Source organism: Argiope bruennichi, chromosome 1 (genome assembly GCF_947563725.1).
Source record: "Argiope bruennichi chromosome 1, qqArgBrue1.1, whole genome shotgun sequence".
NCBI lineage: Eukaryota > Metazoa > Arthropoda > Arachnida > Araneae > Araneidae > Argiope > Argiope bruennichi.
Window position 1 is genome coordinate 137,186,964 of NC_079151.1, and position 16,943 is coordinate 137,203,906.

A 16,943-nucleotide genomic window follows, 5' to 3' on the forward strand; every position below is an offset into this window, starting at 1 on the left:
ACACAGTCGGAGATAGCGTTGAAGTTAAGAATTTCAGGTTATTTAAACCCAAAATTCCTGACTTGCCGAGAGGAAGTTATTTAGATTTGTTTTCAAAATCTTGTTGAAAATAAAATTTTAAAATTTGTTTGTATAATTATGCATAATCTTAATTCAATATTATTTAAAAAATTTTTTTCTTTTAATTTTTTTTCTTTTTTTCTTATCTTGTATAACATTATAGAATTAGAAGTATAATTCCAAAGTTTTGTTTAATTATTTTTTTATTATATCCAAATTATAAAGAATGCAATATACCAGTGACAATTTTTCTAGTAGATAGATTGTTAAATAGTATCTAAAGAAGAAAAAAAATACCCTCTGAAATGTATAGAAAAATAAATTTGAAAATTTATTGAAATAATTGAAACAAAGAAAAAAAAATTTCAAATAATGAAAAGAACTATGAATTTTGATAGGAATTTTATTTAAATATCTAGTTTATTATCATGCTGTGTATATTCAAAATAATTTATGACTAGAGCTTGATATTCAGAATAAAACTGTAAATACCTATCGCTATAGAAATATGTTCTTTATAAATGTATGAAATGTCTCTTCATGTAAAATGTTGTCTTTGCATTTAGATTTACACGAATTAGGTTTTTTAAAAAGCATCATACTATTTCCAATATGCACCCAATTTTTTTAGTTAAAAATAGATAAAAAATGTAACATTCGTAATTTCAAATAAACAGTTAAAGACTTATAAGTAATTGAAAAATTGAATTCCTAATGTTAAATAAGAGTTCACGTTTTTTTCAATCATTTCCAAGATACAATGAATTTTTGAGAATGAAAACATTCGTGTTTCGGCATATTTCACTCCTATTAACGGAAAGAGAAAAAAATATCTCAGACGAAAATGACTACAGTCACAACTAAGATGAAAGATTGGATAATTGAAAGTATAATTATTAGGAACTTCTTTTAAGAACTAAACATATTTAAGAAAAAAAAATTCTTTATCTTTTTTTTCTTATATTATCGTTTATTTTAAACCAAATTATCCAAAATTTTATATGTAGGATTTATCATGATGCTGAATCACTGATGGATGTAAAATTTAGGGATTACAATGGGAAAATTAAACAAATTATACTTATATAGATATGTATGTGGCCTCTTATACAAATGCAGTTTTAAAAAAGAATACCACATTATATATAATAATATTACTATATATTTACATCTACAGTGTACTAGAACATATAGGTTTTTATTTCTTCTCAGAAAATGGCTCACTGTACATGGAAGATTGGAAGTTGGAAGCTTTTTATGAAACTGTCAATATTTTGGCAAAGAAATCATTATATAACTGAGCATTTATTTGCCCATTTTAATCTCTGTTTTCTTGATCTGGTGAGTTCTGAGCATCTCTATAACATATCTATTCATTTAAACATCAAATGATTTGCGAATTTGAAATCCAATCGGTTTTAATGAATGCAAGTGATACAATATAATCTGAAAAAACAGGAGGAAATCGTGTTTTTATTGAAAACGTAATCTATCGATAAGATCTAACGAATCCCCTTTGTTACCTATTCTAACGGATTTGGGCATCGAGTTTTTTTTATGAAACTACTTACATTCCTATCTTTGATGGCACATGCCTTTTCTCAAATAATAAGTGATTGCTGGATATCAAAAATCGTGGGAATTTATACAGGATGCCCTTCAGTTTTTTGTAATAAAAGGAAAGAATATCGTTTGCTTCTTCTCGCTCTGAATCTTTTTGGAACGTCATGAAGTTTTTAGTGCTGTTTGCCCTCGTCGCCGGAGCCATAGCCTCCGCTGGTAAGTGGAATTTTTTAAATTTTATTCCGTATTCAAACATTTGAAATTTTTATGTATTAAACGTATTTCACACTTTTCTAATTTTTACATATTAAACGTCTTTCATAGGTTTGTAATTTTTAACGTATTAAACGAATTCATACCCTTGTAATTTTAACGTATTGAAAGTATTTCATACGTTTGTAATTTTTGCGTATTAAATGCCCGTTTTTAACTTTATATGTTTGTAATTTTAAGGAATTAAATGTATTTCATACGCTTATAATTTTAATGTATTAAACGCATTTCATACGTTTGCAATTTTAACGTGTTAACCGAATACATACATTTGTAATATTTATGTATTAAACGTACTTCATATGTTTGTAATTTTAACGCATTCCATACATTTGTAGTTTTAACGTATGAATGTATTTCATATGTTTGTAATTTTAAAGTATTTCATACGTTTGTAATTTTAACATATTTCATTCGTTTGTAATTTTAACCAACTTCATATGTTTGTAATTTTAATTCATTGAATGTATTTCATACGTTTGTAATTTTAACACATTAAGCGTATTTCATATGTTCGTAATTTTTATGTATTAAACATATTTCATAACTTTATAATTTTAACGTATTGAACATATTTCATTCGCTTGTAATTTTAACGAATTTGATATGTTTGTAGTTTTAACATAATAAACGCCTTTAATAAGTATGCAATTTTAACGTATTAAACGTATTTCATATGTTGGTAATTTTAACCTTTCCCTTACAAATGCAGTGATGCAGTAATCGCTTCAATATAGTTTCAAATCCATTATATTGTTCATTTCTAAGGGCTTTAAATACCTTTTAAATAAATTTTCTTTCTGCCTTATTATTTTATTATATGCGTGAGAATTATATTTTACCCAGTAATTGCTGTCTTTCTTCATTTTTTTTTTGCAGAATAAGTTATATATATGCACAAAAAACCATATAAAACTATAATTATATTCAAATTATATTTTGTTTTGAAAATATTTGATATTTTTGAAAAAGGTTATTGTTATAAAATAATAAATAAAATCATTTTAATAAAAAAAGATTTAGTAAGTAACAGATAAACAAATTAAAGAAATATAAAATTTAAATTGTAAAAATATGAAGGAAAAACTGGATCCAGCCTGAAAACATTATCAAGAGTTAGCTTTAAGTAGAGATTCAAACCAAGGATTTTTTTGTGTGTGGATTCTGACTTTCGTCCAAGTATTGACCCATCGGGACCCAAAAATTCCAAGCAATTGTTTTTTTGAAGAATTAATATACATAAAGTAAAGGCACTAATAAGATCTGTGTTCAGATATTCGTCATATATAATAATACAAACATCTATTAATTTATTGTGTGTTAGATTTGAGTACAAATTTTCAAAATCATAAGTATTAAATTTATTAATATTATCTTTTAGATATTCTAGAACTTCTTTGCTGCTATCAATTATAAAGATATTCTCATTTTTAATTTTATTCAACGTAATTTTTAGGTACTTAAAGAAATGTTTTCCCATATAGTAATTATATCTACTTGTGCTGCTATCACGAATCTAAATTTTAAAGCATTTTTATGGAATTTCAGAGTTGGGAACAAATAACGATAGTTTAATCCTCATACTGCGTAATTTTTTTAAAAATCACTATTTGGATGCAATGTTTGAAAAATAAGTTCAAATATTTTTCAAACAAAGTTATCTGTTGCTATAAATTACACGATAAGAATCTGTAATAGTAAAAATAAACACCTAAATTGCGAAAAACGCGGGATGCAATGGAAAATGGACTGATTGCCGAACCGCTGAAGTAGCGGAATAAGCAAGCAGATGGAGGGTTAAAGAACAAAAATCCTCCAGCTGTTTTTCTCGCGAGATCTGGATAAAATTCTTTAAACTATCCTTATTTGTTCCAAGGAGATCTAAATTGTGGAGATTCGTCAAAAACTCGAGTTTGAATTTTTGACAATTACAATTTCTCTCTACTTCGTATAAGAGAAAGTAAAAAATTAGCACAAAAATTTATATTATAATAATCTTTAATTATTTTTGATAAAGCCACAAGTATAATTTTTTAACCATGTTTTCTTTTAAGACACGAAATAATTATGGAATTTTGAATAATTTGTCACTATTTAGCTTTAAAAATTGTTTTGCAGGTGAATCTGATTTCTTTTGATTTTAATAATGAATTTAATTATTTAATTAAATACATTAAATACATAATTATTTAATTAAATACATACGTTAAAATTCTCCTAACTTATTCCAAACTCTCAAACTTTAGATTTCTTAATGCTGACATTCATTGAAATTTTTGAAGGTTGCCTGACATAAATACTACTTATCCCTGGCGTCTTGACTTAAAGTGTGGAATTGTATATTGAAATAAACAATTCATCCTTTCATTGCACTTTAAATCCAGTTCTTCGAAATATTTCTGACACACGTAAGTTTTAGTAATGACTTATTGGTTCCGTACTGGTTGGATACTGAAAGATTTTCTCTAAATTTAATGCAAATGCTTCAATGCTCTCTGAAAGTCTTACAAAGAAAAAAAATTATCTCAGAATATTAGAGATAAGTAAAACTTCTACCATAGGTGATATCAAGACGCTTCATGGTCCGTTTGAATTTTTTAAAAAATGTTACACTTTCGTATTATCATGAGTTTGAAGATATATACTAAACTAGCTGTGATTAGACCTTCAATTTTTTACTATTAAAACAATAAAATTTTTGTGAATAATTATCTTTGACTACTTCAAACTTCAGAAAAAAATATTAAGTAATTAGCATTAAAATTATCCGTTAGAAATTCCTAAAGCATTTTTGAATATTCTTTTTTTTCTACAAAATGAAAAGATAATTAAAAAAAAAACCCAACAAAAACTTTAGAATTATCGCAATCATAAGCATCTACTCTGACCCGCTTTGAGACACATGGAAAAATCCAAATAACCAGACGTTTCAACAATTTTGGTTGAACTGAGGTTGAATCTTAAGGACCATCACCGGTCACGACACAATCCTTCCCATAGGAGGCACGTCCCGTGATCATTAGGAGATACCTGACCATACACCATTTCTATACCCAACAAGGTGGCGAGAACCAATCTACATTATAGAAAATTCTTACCCCCATATCTAAGGTGGCACTCCAGGAGGATTAACTAAGTTTAATAAAAACAGTGAAAACAATTTTGAAGAAAATATTTTTTATTCTTAGAGGTCCAGTTTTGAGAAAAATAAACATTTAAATTAAGGAACAAAAAATATAATGACGTTTTTATTTATTTCTTTCTCCAGAGGATTGTCCGGTCAATTCCCATTATGAAGAATGCGGTACTGCCTGCCCCATCACCTGTAAGAATTACAAAAATCCCCCTGAAGCGTGCGTCCTGATGTGCGTCTCTGGCTGCGTCTGCGATGAAGGACACGTCAAGACCGAAGATGGCAAATGCGTGGAACCAGAACAATGCCCTGTTGAAGGTTTGTGTCCTACTCATTGTTTATACATTAATTGATTCATTTTAGAATTAGTGACCACACACTTTTGTATTACATAAGGTAACTATATAAACCATATTTATGCAGAAAACTCAGCTAAATAAACATGTCTTAACGACTACATGAAGTATATTTTGCATTGTCGGTAGCCTATCGTTTGACATACTTGTTTCATTTAATTTGAGTTTACTTCAATTTGAGAATATTGCAGATCTAGAAGAGTGCTTAGTTTTTCTCAGTAGCTTTTAAATGTAAAATTCTCCCAGAAATTATTTATAAATTTATTTCATTAGTTTTTCAGAATCATAATTTGTAAAATTATTTTGGGACAAGTTCCGCCTTTAGGCCTCTCAACGAAAGACAAAGTAAATTCTAGGTTTCAAGAAATGTTGTCCTTGAAAAACGAAAAATTTCGTTATAATATAAATTCTGACTTGAAGCTTCAGCCAATACATTCTCATGAGATTACAATTGTAGTTTCTGTTGTGTTTCATTGTCTAATGTTTCTAATGGATTAGAAAAATCTACTGAGTATAAACCTTTTTCGAGCATACAGGATAATCCCGAACTCATAATACAAACTTTAATCTTAGTAGAGGACGCTGTAACAATGATTTATTGATCAGGAATGTATGGCTGCATGTGACACGGGGTGGCACAAATACAGGAAATAAAGAGATGGCAGGAGAGATGAATTGTTTATTGGCAGCATCGTTGACAATTGCAGGGTTTACAAAAACTGTTCAAAATTGCTTCCACCAACAGTAATACATGTTCGATAACGTTGGTGAATTGATTTGAGTACACATTAAAACGTGCATAAGTTTTGGATGTTCGAGCAACGAGATCCTTATCTAAGTCAGATGATAGTAGTAGAGGTCACTATAACAATCTTAACATAAACAACATTCTTCAAATGTGCCTTTGGGGGCCGCGGTGGCCTGGTGGTAAGGTCTCGGTTTCGGGACCGGAGGGTTTCAGGTTCGTGACCCGATTCTACCGAAGAACCGTCGTGTAAGGGGGTCTGTTGCACGTTAAATCCGTCATGACCAAACGTCCTCCCGCTGGTGTGGTGTGGAGAGGGGGATGCCAGCTCAGGTGTCCTCGTCATCTGACCGCGGTTCAAAATTACGAGGTCCGTCCCAAAATAGCTCTAGGGTTGCTTCAAACGGGACGTTAATATAACCAAACCAAACCAAATCAAATGTGCCTATAAAAATAATCTGGACTGTATAAATCGGGAGATCAGGATGGCCAAAAGAATCATTCAGCCATGTTCAATTCATCATGCTCGCAAACTCTCTATTCTCTTTTTTTCCGATTAACTCCATTTCTCTTTCCTTTTTATCACTTATTTTCTGCATTTAAACCTCAGCACATCACCCACACATACCGATATAATAAATGGTTGTTGCACTATCCCGCATCAAACCTTAAAATCTGTACAGTGAATTCAGGATCTTTCTGTACACTCACAAAATATTTAATCTCAGTAGATTTTTCTAATCTATTAAAAACATTACAGAATGAGTCACAAACTAGAAATATCACCAGACAATGTACTGGCTCAAGTCAGAACTAATACTTAGCCCAGAAATTATTGAAGGAAAGAGATCTTTTAGTTATTTTAGGACACAATTTCCTGAAGCATGGAATTCTGAAGATGAAACCTTCCCATGCTTTTATAAGAATGGATTATTAACTTTTGCATTGTCTTTCGTCCAAGGACGTAAAGTTTAAACTTGTTCTCAAAATTTTTTAAGTAACTTCAGAGAATATTTTGCATTTAAAAGCTATTGAAAATAATTAAGTCTCTTTTAATTGAATCCATAATATTTTCAAATTAAAGTAAATTCAAATTCAATGAAATAAGTATGTCAAACGAATGACTAGCAAGATATTTCATGTAATCGTTAAGACATAGTTATATATAGTTTTCTTTAATTGTTAAAACTAAATTTTTATGGACACCAGTGTTTCGAATAATGAGTTATTGAATAAAAACTTAGTAACAAAAAAAAATGTTAGATTTCTGATTCTTGCCATATTCTCTCTGACACCGTATTTCCTATTTATATAAAAATATTATCAACTGCCATTATTTTCAAAGCTAGATTGAAGTTAAGATCAATAATTCTAGATTTTTTAGAAATTTGATTTGTCATAATTATGAGAAACAGTATTCTCTTATGTACTTGACAATAAATAACTCATATCAGAATTTTCCAATGATTTAAATGAAACTGAAAACAATTTAAAGAATTCTTGTTATTTTCAAATATCGAAAATATTCACTATATTTTATTTTTATACGATTTTTAACAGAGAAGAACTGCGTTGATAAACCTGATAAAGGCGTATGTCGAGGCTACTTCTTCATGTGGTACTTCGATGAAGATGCAAAAACCTGCAAGCAATTCGTGTATGGTGGTTGCCAAGGAAACGGAAACAGATACGTCACGAAATTGGCGTGCATGAGGAAATGTGCCGATAAACGTATGTCTAAAGTAATTGTTTTTGATTGTTAAAAAACATTATTTTGTCTAGTGGAGAGTGTATCCAAATAGAAAAAAAATTACAAGATAAGTGTGATTAGCATATTACATTTAATTTTATTTTCTAAAATGAATCAGTTTTCCTGATAATGAGGCTCTATTTGTCTTTCTTCTGTTCAATAAATACGTTTTAGTTGTTTTTATTAATATATTTAGCATCAAATAGCTATTTCAAGAAATTTTAACTCTGTTGTAATGGGATTTATATTAATCAAGAATTGAAGAACTTAAAGTATTTTTTTTTTTTGTTTACATTCAGAAGTAATTCTTATACCACAACTACAGAAATCCAATTTTTCTTTTAAAGGCGACCTACATCAATCCGCAAATTAATGAAATTTTTTCCAAAAATTTGGAGCAAAAATTTTGAACAGACATTTTTGTCTATATATGAGTTTATTGTAAAATAGATGCTTTCACATCAATTGATTTAATTTAGGTAATTAGTAATATTTATTTGAATAATTAAAATAATTTAAAATTGAAAAAGCAAAAATACAACTCATATGCTGTGTTTAATCCAATGGAATTCAAGGCCGCTCTGGCCTGGTGGGAAGGTCTCGGCTTCAGAATCTGAGGGTTTCAAGTTCGAGACTCGATTCCACCGAAGAACTGCCATGTAAGTGGGTCTAATATACTTTAAATCCGCCAGTTCAAACATCATCCCGCTGGTGTGGTGTAGAAGCTTAGATGGAGGTACCAGCTCAAGTGTCGTCCTCGTCATCTGATCGCGGCTCAAAATTACGAGGTCAGTTACAAAATAGCCCTAGTGTTGCTTTAAAAACAGGACGTTAATATAACTTAGCTGAACTAAAAATACCATTGGAATAAATTATTTAAAATCGAATAATAATCGGCTATTCATCTAAATGTACTTTTATTATAGCTAGAAGTAAATAGAAGTACTATTTCGGAACTATACAATTTGTCTATTAATTCAATGTAAATTAATGTTATATTCGATACACTTTTAATAGAATCAATTCACCTAACTATACTTTATAGTATAATATATGGTATAATACATCATAAAATCTAACTTAAGTCAATATAGTCTATGACGTTCGTCTTTCTTTCAGTTACAATATTCCTGATAAATTTAAATTACTTCACTGAACTTCCATAACATTATACGATGATGAATTTATTTCATTCAAAACTATATTTTTGAAAAATTAGTCACATTTATATAAAATAGTTAGTTATAAATTACTGTGATTGAATTTGGATTGTAGTTGAATTTATTTCTTTATTTTATTCATTAATATTTCGTTTTAATAATTAGTGTTTAATTGTGGGATTACAACAAAATATTTAAAAGAAATGTATCCATGGAAATGGTTTTTACTCTATTAATGATAAATTGTATAAAAAGAGGGTACAATTACGACTTAAGTAAAAGTCAAGCATCAAGAATATTTAAATTTTCAATATCACTTTATTTTTCTTGTGACTGTGCGTAATTTTACTTTTTATAATTTCCTAAAGTATGTTCTTCAATAAATTGAAGATCTAAAATTTTCTAATATTGCACATTTTAATTGTTTAATGCCTGTTTGGGCAGAGTCGCGTTGCCCTGATGGTAAGGCCTCATCTTCAGAACAACGAGAGGGCCCCAAATTCGAGACTCGATTCAATCCTGTTTTTCTGTTGGTGTGGTGTGTACGTTTGGAGAGGATGGTGTTCCAGCTCAGATGTTGTCCTCGTCATCTGACTGCTGTTTAAAATTATGATATCCGTCCCAAAATAACTTTGGTGTTGTTCTAAAACTGGATGTTAATACAAGTAACGTAATAAATCAATTTGGGCTATATGAGACGCATACAAAGCTAATATCAATTTCTTTTACGCTTAGTAAATTTAGAACAAAAATATAACTATGGATGACGTTTAATCCTAATTCCTATTTTCTAGGTATCTGGAAAATTCCTTCTCCATCTGATTCTGACAGGTGCTCCCAGCCAGCCGAAACCGGTTTGTGCAGAGGCTTCTTCCCCAGGTACTACTTCGACAAGGAAACTGGCCAGTGCAAGAAGTTCGTCTACGGGGGCTGCGGTGGCAACGAAAACAACTTCAAGACTGAAGAGGAATGCGAAAACGCATGCGGAAACCGAGCCGGTATGGGATTTCAACACAATCATTTATATCATAAATATAAAACGATGGAATTTTAGATCTTGATATATAAATTTATAATCAATAACATCATTAGCTTTTGTGGAAATTGCTCTCAAAATTTTCAATTAAACATCACTCTACCTTACATTAAATTAGTCTCTTCTGTTTCCAACAGCTCAAGTGTGTGGTGAGAATGAACGTTACAATACATGCGGGACTGACTGCCCCTTGACTTGCGAGAACTATGACGACCGTCCCCTAGTGTGCAACTTCATGTGCAGGATCGGATGCGAATGCGAGAAGGGTTTGGTCAGAGATGCCGATGGAAAATGCATCAGGCCTGAGCAATGCCCAAACAGGCAAGGTGAGTAATTTATAATTACTGCATCGATTCGCAATTATTTTCTATAAATTAGAACTATTTTTTTAAGCTTCCGTTATATTTCCCCGGGGGCAATTCAGACAGAGGATAAGAAGTTTCCCGTATGGTGGTTGGTTTTCTTACCCCGGGTGGGTACAGAAATGGTGTGAGGAGGTATTCCATACCGATAAATGCACGTGTCTCCTACGAGGGGAGGTTATTGAGGCCGGTGATGACATTTAGAAGGTTTTTTCCCACCCTGCTATTGCGGCAACCTGTAACTCAGATTTTTCCGTGTACCTTCGATTGGTTCGGAGTAGTCAGCTGTGATGAACCTTTCATTATTCGGCATTGTCTTCAGCTATATACGATCTCGATAAACCTCGTGGATATGAAATTTATTCTCTGATATGTTTATTTTGATTTTGATCCTTTTAATTTCACTTTAAAATTATAGTAATTAGTCCTTAAGAGAAAAGTAATTCAAATTGTAATATATTGAAAAAGTCCATTGGATGCAGAATGCATGCTTATCTATAAAATATTGTAAGAAATTGAAAGTTTAGAAAAAGAAAATTTCTACTAAAATTTTCTGTTTTAAAATAATGTTTTTGTTTGTTAAACTGAATTTTGTATAAATTGAATTATGAAAAAGAGCAGAGTGGAAATAATGAAACAATAAACAACACTGATTCAAATTGCGAAGCAGAATACATTTTAAGAAAATTATAGTCTGAAATAATACTTGAATTAATTAAATAAAAATTTGTGCACTTAAAGGTTAACAGACTTAAATTTTAAAACTTAACTTTATCACCAGACTTAAAGGTTGGTAATAAAGTGATGTGGTTTAATAAGAGGATTATAAATATTATATTAATTTATTCTAAATTAATTTCTGTATTTAAAATACTATGCATGAAAGTGTTTAAATTCTGAGCAATGGTGACTATACCAACTAATAAATGTTAAATTAATGATCAAAATGTAGGAATTATTTAAAATGGAAGAATTAGATACAACGATAAAACCTAGTTTAATAAATTTATTGTAATTTTTCATTTAACATAGCGACTAAATTGCAATATTTATACACTGTATTTTTCTGGGAAAATAAGCTGGGATAAAGAGGACGATATCAGATATTCTCTGAAATATCTTGCAAACACATGTTTATTATAAAAACTCTAAACTATCACAAAAACTCTAATCAGGAAGTTTCTAGAAGATTTTCCGAAATTATTTCTAATACTGTCCATAACATTAAAATAAATTTAAGGACAGATGGAATTAATGAATTGAATTATCCCCGCATTTGTTGTAACACTCTTCTTCAGTCTTGATGTTGTTTTTGTTTCCACCGCATCCTCAGTAGATGAACTTTAGGCACTGACCAGCTTCTCGATCGTAGTAGTATCTGGGTATGTAGGCTTTACAAAGGCCAGGTTTAGGGGCCTGGTCGCAGTCTGGGCGGTCTAGGGCAGCTGAAATGAGACACAGTTTAGATGAAAGATCTTAGGTAATGTGAAATTATTGATGTTCCAATGATAGGAATTTAATTCCACTGGAGTATTCCTGGTCGTACTGGTATCAGAACTTTGAAAGTCCGTACAATTCTCCTTAAACTATTAACTTTAATATGTTATGAGTGAATTTACGATGTTTTAAAATTTAGGCTTCATCCTTATCCGTTCCTTTACGGATAAGGATGAAGCCTAAATCCGTTCCTTTACGGATATAGTCTTAAATTTTTCCATCTGATCCATTGTAAGACCACCTCCGCCTATGGCCGTCTGTCGGAGCTTTCCGCAAATTGTCAGTAATATATATATATATATATATATATATATATATATATATATATATATATATATATATATATATATACACATAGTAATTTCATTTTCTTATTTCCTGATCCAATTCCCCTTTGGCTACTTAATTAATTGAAGGGAAGCTTTAAAAAATTGCTGAATAGCTAAACGCCGGCAATGTCACACACTCTGCGTGAAGGGACAAAGTACCACTGACTTTACAAATTTCTTCTAAAAGATCCCGTGTATCCCTTGCTTTTTGATTAACATGCCATGGAAATCCCTATTAAAACTTCACAGTATATAAAACAAGGATAATTTGTTTCTCCCTCTTTTTACGCCACTTCTTGACTAATCTGTTGCTGTGAGCGGGCGTGCTAGTCCACGCCGCTTGTAAAACAGTGAAAATAAAGCGAACTTTACAACTTGAATGAGTCTTTCTGTCTTCGAAACTGCATTCTGCTTCAATATTTATATTCAATTCAATATATATATATATATATGCTCACACACACACACACACACACACACACACACACACACACACACACACACACACACACACACACACACACACACACACACACACACACACACACATGTATATGTGTGTGTGTGTGTGCATGTATGTTTATTTTACAATTGGACTCGCTATTGATATTATTATAAAAATAATGAAATGTGCAAAATAAGGAAATTCAGTTTATCGTCTTAATACAAATCATATTAGTATAAGAGATTTCAATCCCTTATTTACTTAAATTCTCGTAGAAAGTATAAAAGATTTAAATTTACACTGAAAATACCATTAACATGAAGAAAAATGGCAAATTTTACATTGTCATAGAGAAATTGGATTACAGTGTTCAAAGATAGAACATCATCTTAGAAATAATAGAGTGTATTCATTTTTTACAAAATTTATAAGATTTTTCATAAATTTAAAACTATTAACAAACAATTAAAAATATATAATACAATGAAGAGAATGGCATAAGACTAATAGCGTGCGTTATATGACTATAACTTACATAAAAAAATTAATTAAATGATTCATATAAAATAACTACGAATAGTATTGTTTCTTCCCAGGACGCATTAACATGACCCTAAAGAAGTGTTTTATAGTACCTTATCTTTCAAAATTAATTTTATTTCACTATTTAATTATTTTTCATGACTGATTTCATGATGATTGATTACATGAGAAGATTTCAATTAGCAATCATGCCATGAAAGTCGCAACCATTGCCGTGTCACAATAACTAAAACAGTTCCCGCCAGTCTTACTGTTGGGATGGTCCAGCCAATCAGATTTTTCCTTGTATCTTCCGGCTGGTCGGAGTAACCAGTTTGGGGTTATTCATGCCTATTTTTGATGTAATTTCTTTATATAAATGTAACGATTTCTTTATATAAATATAAAGACTACCAGTTCGCTTCCCGGAATTTCTCTTTGTAACAAAAGAACTTTAAGAGCAATAATACAGAACTTATAAATTTTGAAAGGCCCGCTGTGTTTTTAAGGTTAGACTGTTAAAAATGAAAACTTAGAGATAACCATTTTTCTTTTTTCTTTTACAGCCTAAAGCTTCATGAAAGTAGTGATTCAACTAACATCATTTTCCATTTGATGGAGACTATCTTTTGTTCTTGAATTTTTTTTTAATAAAAGACTTTTCTTGGCAATATTGTGATTTTCATTACTTTTAAATTTGATGACATTGGAACACATTAAAGTTAAATTTAATTTGATGAAGATATAGCTTATTTTGTTCCTGAATTATTAATAAAAATTTTTAACAATACTATGACTTCAATTACTGCTAAATTTAATGACACTGAAACACACACAAAAAAATGTTTCATTAATTATATTTTCTTTTTGAGATTTACCGAGAGAATGAAATTGATTTGTTTATATAATGTACATACCGAGTATGAGACGCCTATTTAATTTTCGAATCTCCTGTACATTTGTGGAAAAGGAAAAAATGGCTATGATATTACAAAGCAACGTAAGACAACGCGTAGCTTGATTTTAAGTGGTAGCATTTTTAGCATATGGTTCAGACTTTACATGTCTGAACTTCATCCATAAAACAGCTAAGATATTTGTATATATATTTTATTCTATAAATTTCTTCAAAGTACAAGAACATTTTAATTTTCCCATCTAATACGATTGAAAAAATGTCCTAAATTCCAACATAATCAAGTTGGAACGATTTTAGAATTATTTTTACAATAAAAGCAATAACCCACAGAAGATTTAATTGCTGCAAATTATATTACACGTAAAGAAACACATTAATTAACAATTATGACGATATTTTTTACTATAAATTTGCATTTTTTTCATCATGATTTCCTTTAATGTTCAATTTAATGCTGAAAAAATGAAGAAATATTTAAAACTTAAAAAAAAGTTATTAATATTCCTAACGTTTTTTTAATTTATCCTTATAATAGAAGGATTTTAAATTTTAAATGAAATTTATACTTCACTTCAAAAAATAATCCTGCCAAAATACAGCATCTATCTGTGTTAATTTTAATGAACAACAACAAAAAAAAAGCAGGAAACCTTACTATATTTTGTCTGTTTATATTTCTTGAACTTTATCATTCCAGTCAAAATTTTGACTAGAATGGTGGCCTTCAAATAAACTTGTGCTTCATTAACCTTCATTCACCTAGAAGCTTTTAGGTTTCGCTTTTTTCCGGGCTCGCCAAAAACGATTGATGGATTTTGAAAAATCAATAAAAAAAGAAAAGACGGAATGTGATAGAAATGTATTGTTTGTGACCTGCGTTTGGGAAATCAGGGAATTTTATCCCACTAAATTGTAAATTTAGATAACATTGCAACCGACCGATGGCATTACAGAAGATTAACAACAGGTGTAGTTAAAACGGAGTACTTGAGATCCGGACATTTTTGCCCCGGACTGTGCCATGTTGTTGCTGCATATGGGGTTACATTGAAAACACCGTTGTTTAATTTCTTGCAATATTTTAAAACCGGCTTTAATTTTTTCATATTTTATAGGAAACCTATAGATAGCCACTCCTGTTAGTGGCAATTTTAACCACATTTGCAATTTGATGGGATAAAATTCCATGATTTCCCCAAGGTAAGACCTCAAACGACACATTTCTATCATGTTCTGTCTTTTTTTAATTGAGTTTCAAATTTCATCAATTATTTTTGAGACATTCGGTACTTTCTAGTTCCTTAAGTCATTCACATTGCTAGTAGAGGGATTCAAAATCAGTTTTCAATTATATTCGGAATCATTTACATTTTGTTTTTGAATTATTAAAAAGCTTTTATACGTTTTTCCTTTCATTACACGAGACAAATCTATTTAATAGACTGATTTTCATCAGGTTCTTTGGATCATGACCCTATCTTCCGCATTTTTTTACTATAGCAAATGTGTGTGGTATATTTCAGATATAATAGGCAAATATGGAATTTCTTGTTCATGTTGAATTCTGTGGGTTGCATGCTAACCGTTTCTAGGGCCAAAAGAATTATGCTCCGCATTGATTAATCTTTCTGTGAAGCTTTGTAAGTTGACTATAAGTTCTGTCAAATTTTTCAATCAGACAGAAATTAGATGCTTCAAATCTTTATCACACACAAAACGATGTCTTGATTGTTACTTAATTATTAATTTACCTAATTAATTAATCTAATTAAATTTATTTAATAAGCTAAATGAATCATTTTTCTTAAGCTAATCTCAATCCCAAGAATATTTTGGTATAAACGACTAGTAAAAAAATGACTTTTTAAAAGGTTATTTTTACTTTCTACAATAGAAAGTTTATAGAAAATATTGATATAAAAAAACGAATATTTTTGACGAATTTTTCATGTTTCAGACCTCTTTAAGCTCGAAAAGCCCATTTTTTTGTATTATGTCTGTGAGTGTGCTTGAACACGATAATTCCAAATGTTTTAAACGAAACGGTGATAAAACGTGTAGATTTCTGTCTAATTTTGAAGGAAATTCATTGGAAGGAAGTCTGGCTGACTGTTTACATGTGAATAGAATAACTACAAAATGTAAAAAGCTACCTAGTTAAAATTTGGTGCATAGTCTCAAGATTTAAAATGTAGATTTATCAAATTTTGAATTAAATTTGCCAAAGAGTAGACCTGTGTTTTCGTATGTAATAACTTAAATCAATAAAATTCGATTTGTGATCTTGTGGCTACAACTGTATTATCTTGCGAAATTATAGATTTAATTACTCTTAAAAAATGCTCCCAAAATACATATTCTCGCGATAGATTCAATAAAATTGCTAGATTCACGTGAAAGATTTATATTTCGTAACTATCGTTCACAAATACCATGCAAGGTATTCGCTGGATTACCCAGGGTCCACAAGCTTTTAAGGTGAAAAATGATAAGATTTTTATTTAAGAGTATGCAAGAAAGTTTTAGGCAGACCAATCCCACTGATTTTTCTTTATGCGAGAAAAAGTAAGTGCATTTGTTTTGGAGAAATAAAAGTACATCATCCTCCTTTTACTTCATATTTTCTTCGGCATTCTGGCTGTAGTGAAACAAGTGAGAATGACTTCACAAACTGTGAAACATACCTTCTACTAATTATTTAACATTTTGAGATTTGTTACAAGAAAAATGTTATCTCTTTTATTGTTTTGTGCTCCATCTGGTGGCACACAAGACGAATCAACTTAAAATGTT

At 30.1% G+C, this 16,943-nt stretch overlaps 1 protein-coding gene across 1 annotated transcript; it reads left to right on the forward strand.

The window, feature by feature from the left end:
* Positions 1–1,753: 1,753 nt before the first annotated feature.
* LOC129968721 (carboxypeptidase inhibitor SmCI-like) lies at positions 1,754–13,902 on the forward strand. Its single transcript, XM_056082942.1, has 6 exons — positions 1,754–1,839; positions 5,165–5,347; positions 7,691–7,861; positions 9,835–10,038; positions 10,214–10,402; positions 13,798–13,902. The coding sequence occupies exons 1-6, from the start codon at positions 1,788–1,790 to the stop codon at positions 13,800–13,802; spliced, it is 804 nt and encodes a 267-aa protein (XP_055938917.1). The 5' UTR covers positions 1,754–1,787; the 3' UTR covers positions 13,803–13,902.
* The last annotated feature ends 3,041 nt before the right edge of the window (positions 13,903–16,943 follow it).

Bases quoted from the DNA above. Each gene is read 5' to 3' on its own strand.
- LOC129968721 (XM_056082942.1), top strand. From the start codon at position 1,788: ATGAAGTTTTTAGTGCTGTTTGCCCTCGTCGCCGGAGCCATAGCCTCC. The intron at 5,348-7,690 runs GTTTGTGTCCTA...GATTTTTAACAG, and splicing joins AGAACAATGCCCTGTTGAAG to AGAAGAACTGCGTTGATAAA. The intron at 7,862-9,834 runs GTATGTCTAAAG...CCTATTTTCTAG, and splicing joins GAGGAAATGTGCCGATAAAC to GTATCTGGAAAATTCCTTCT.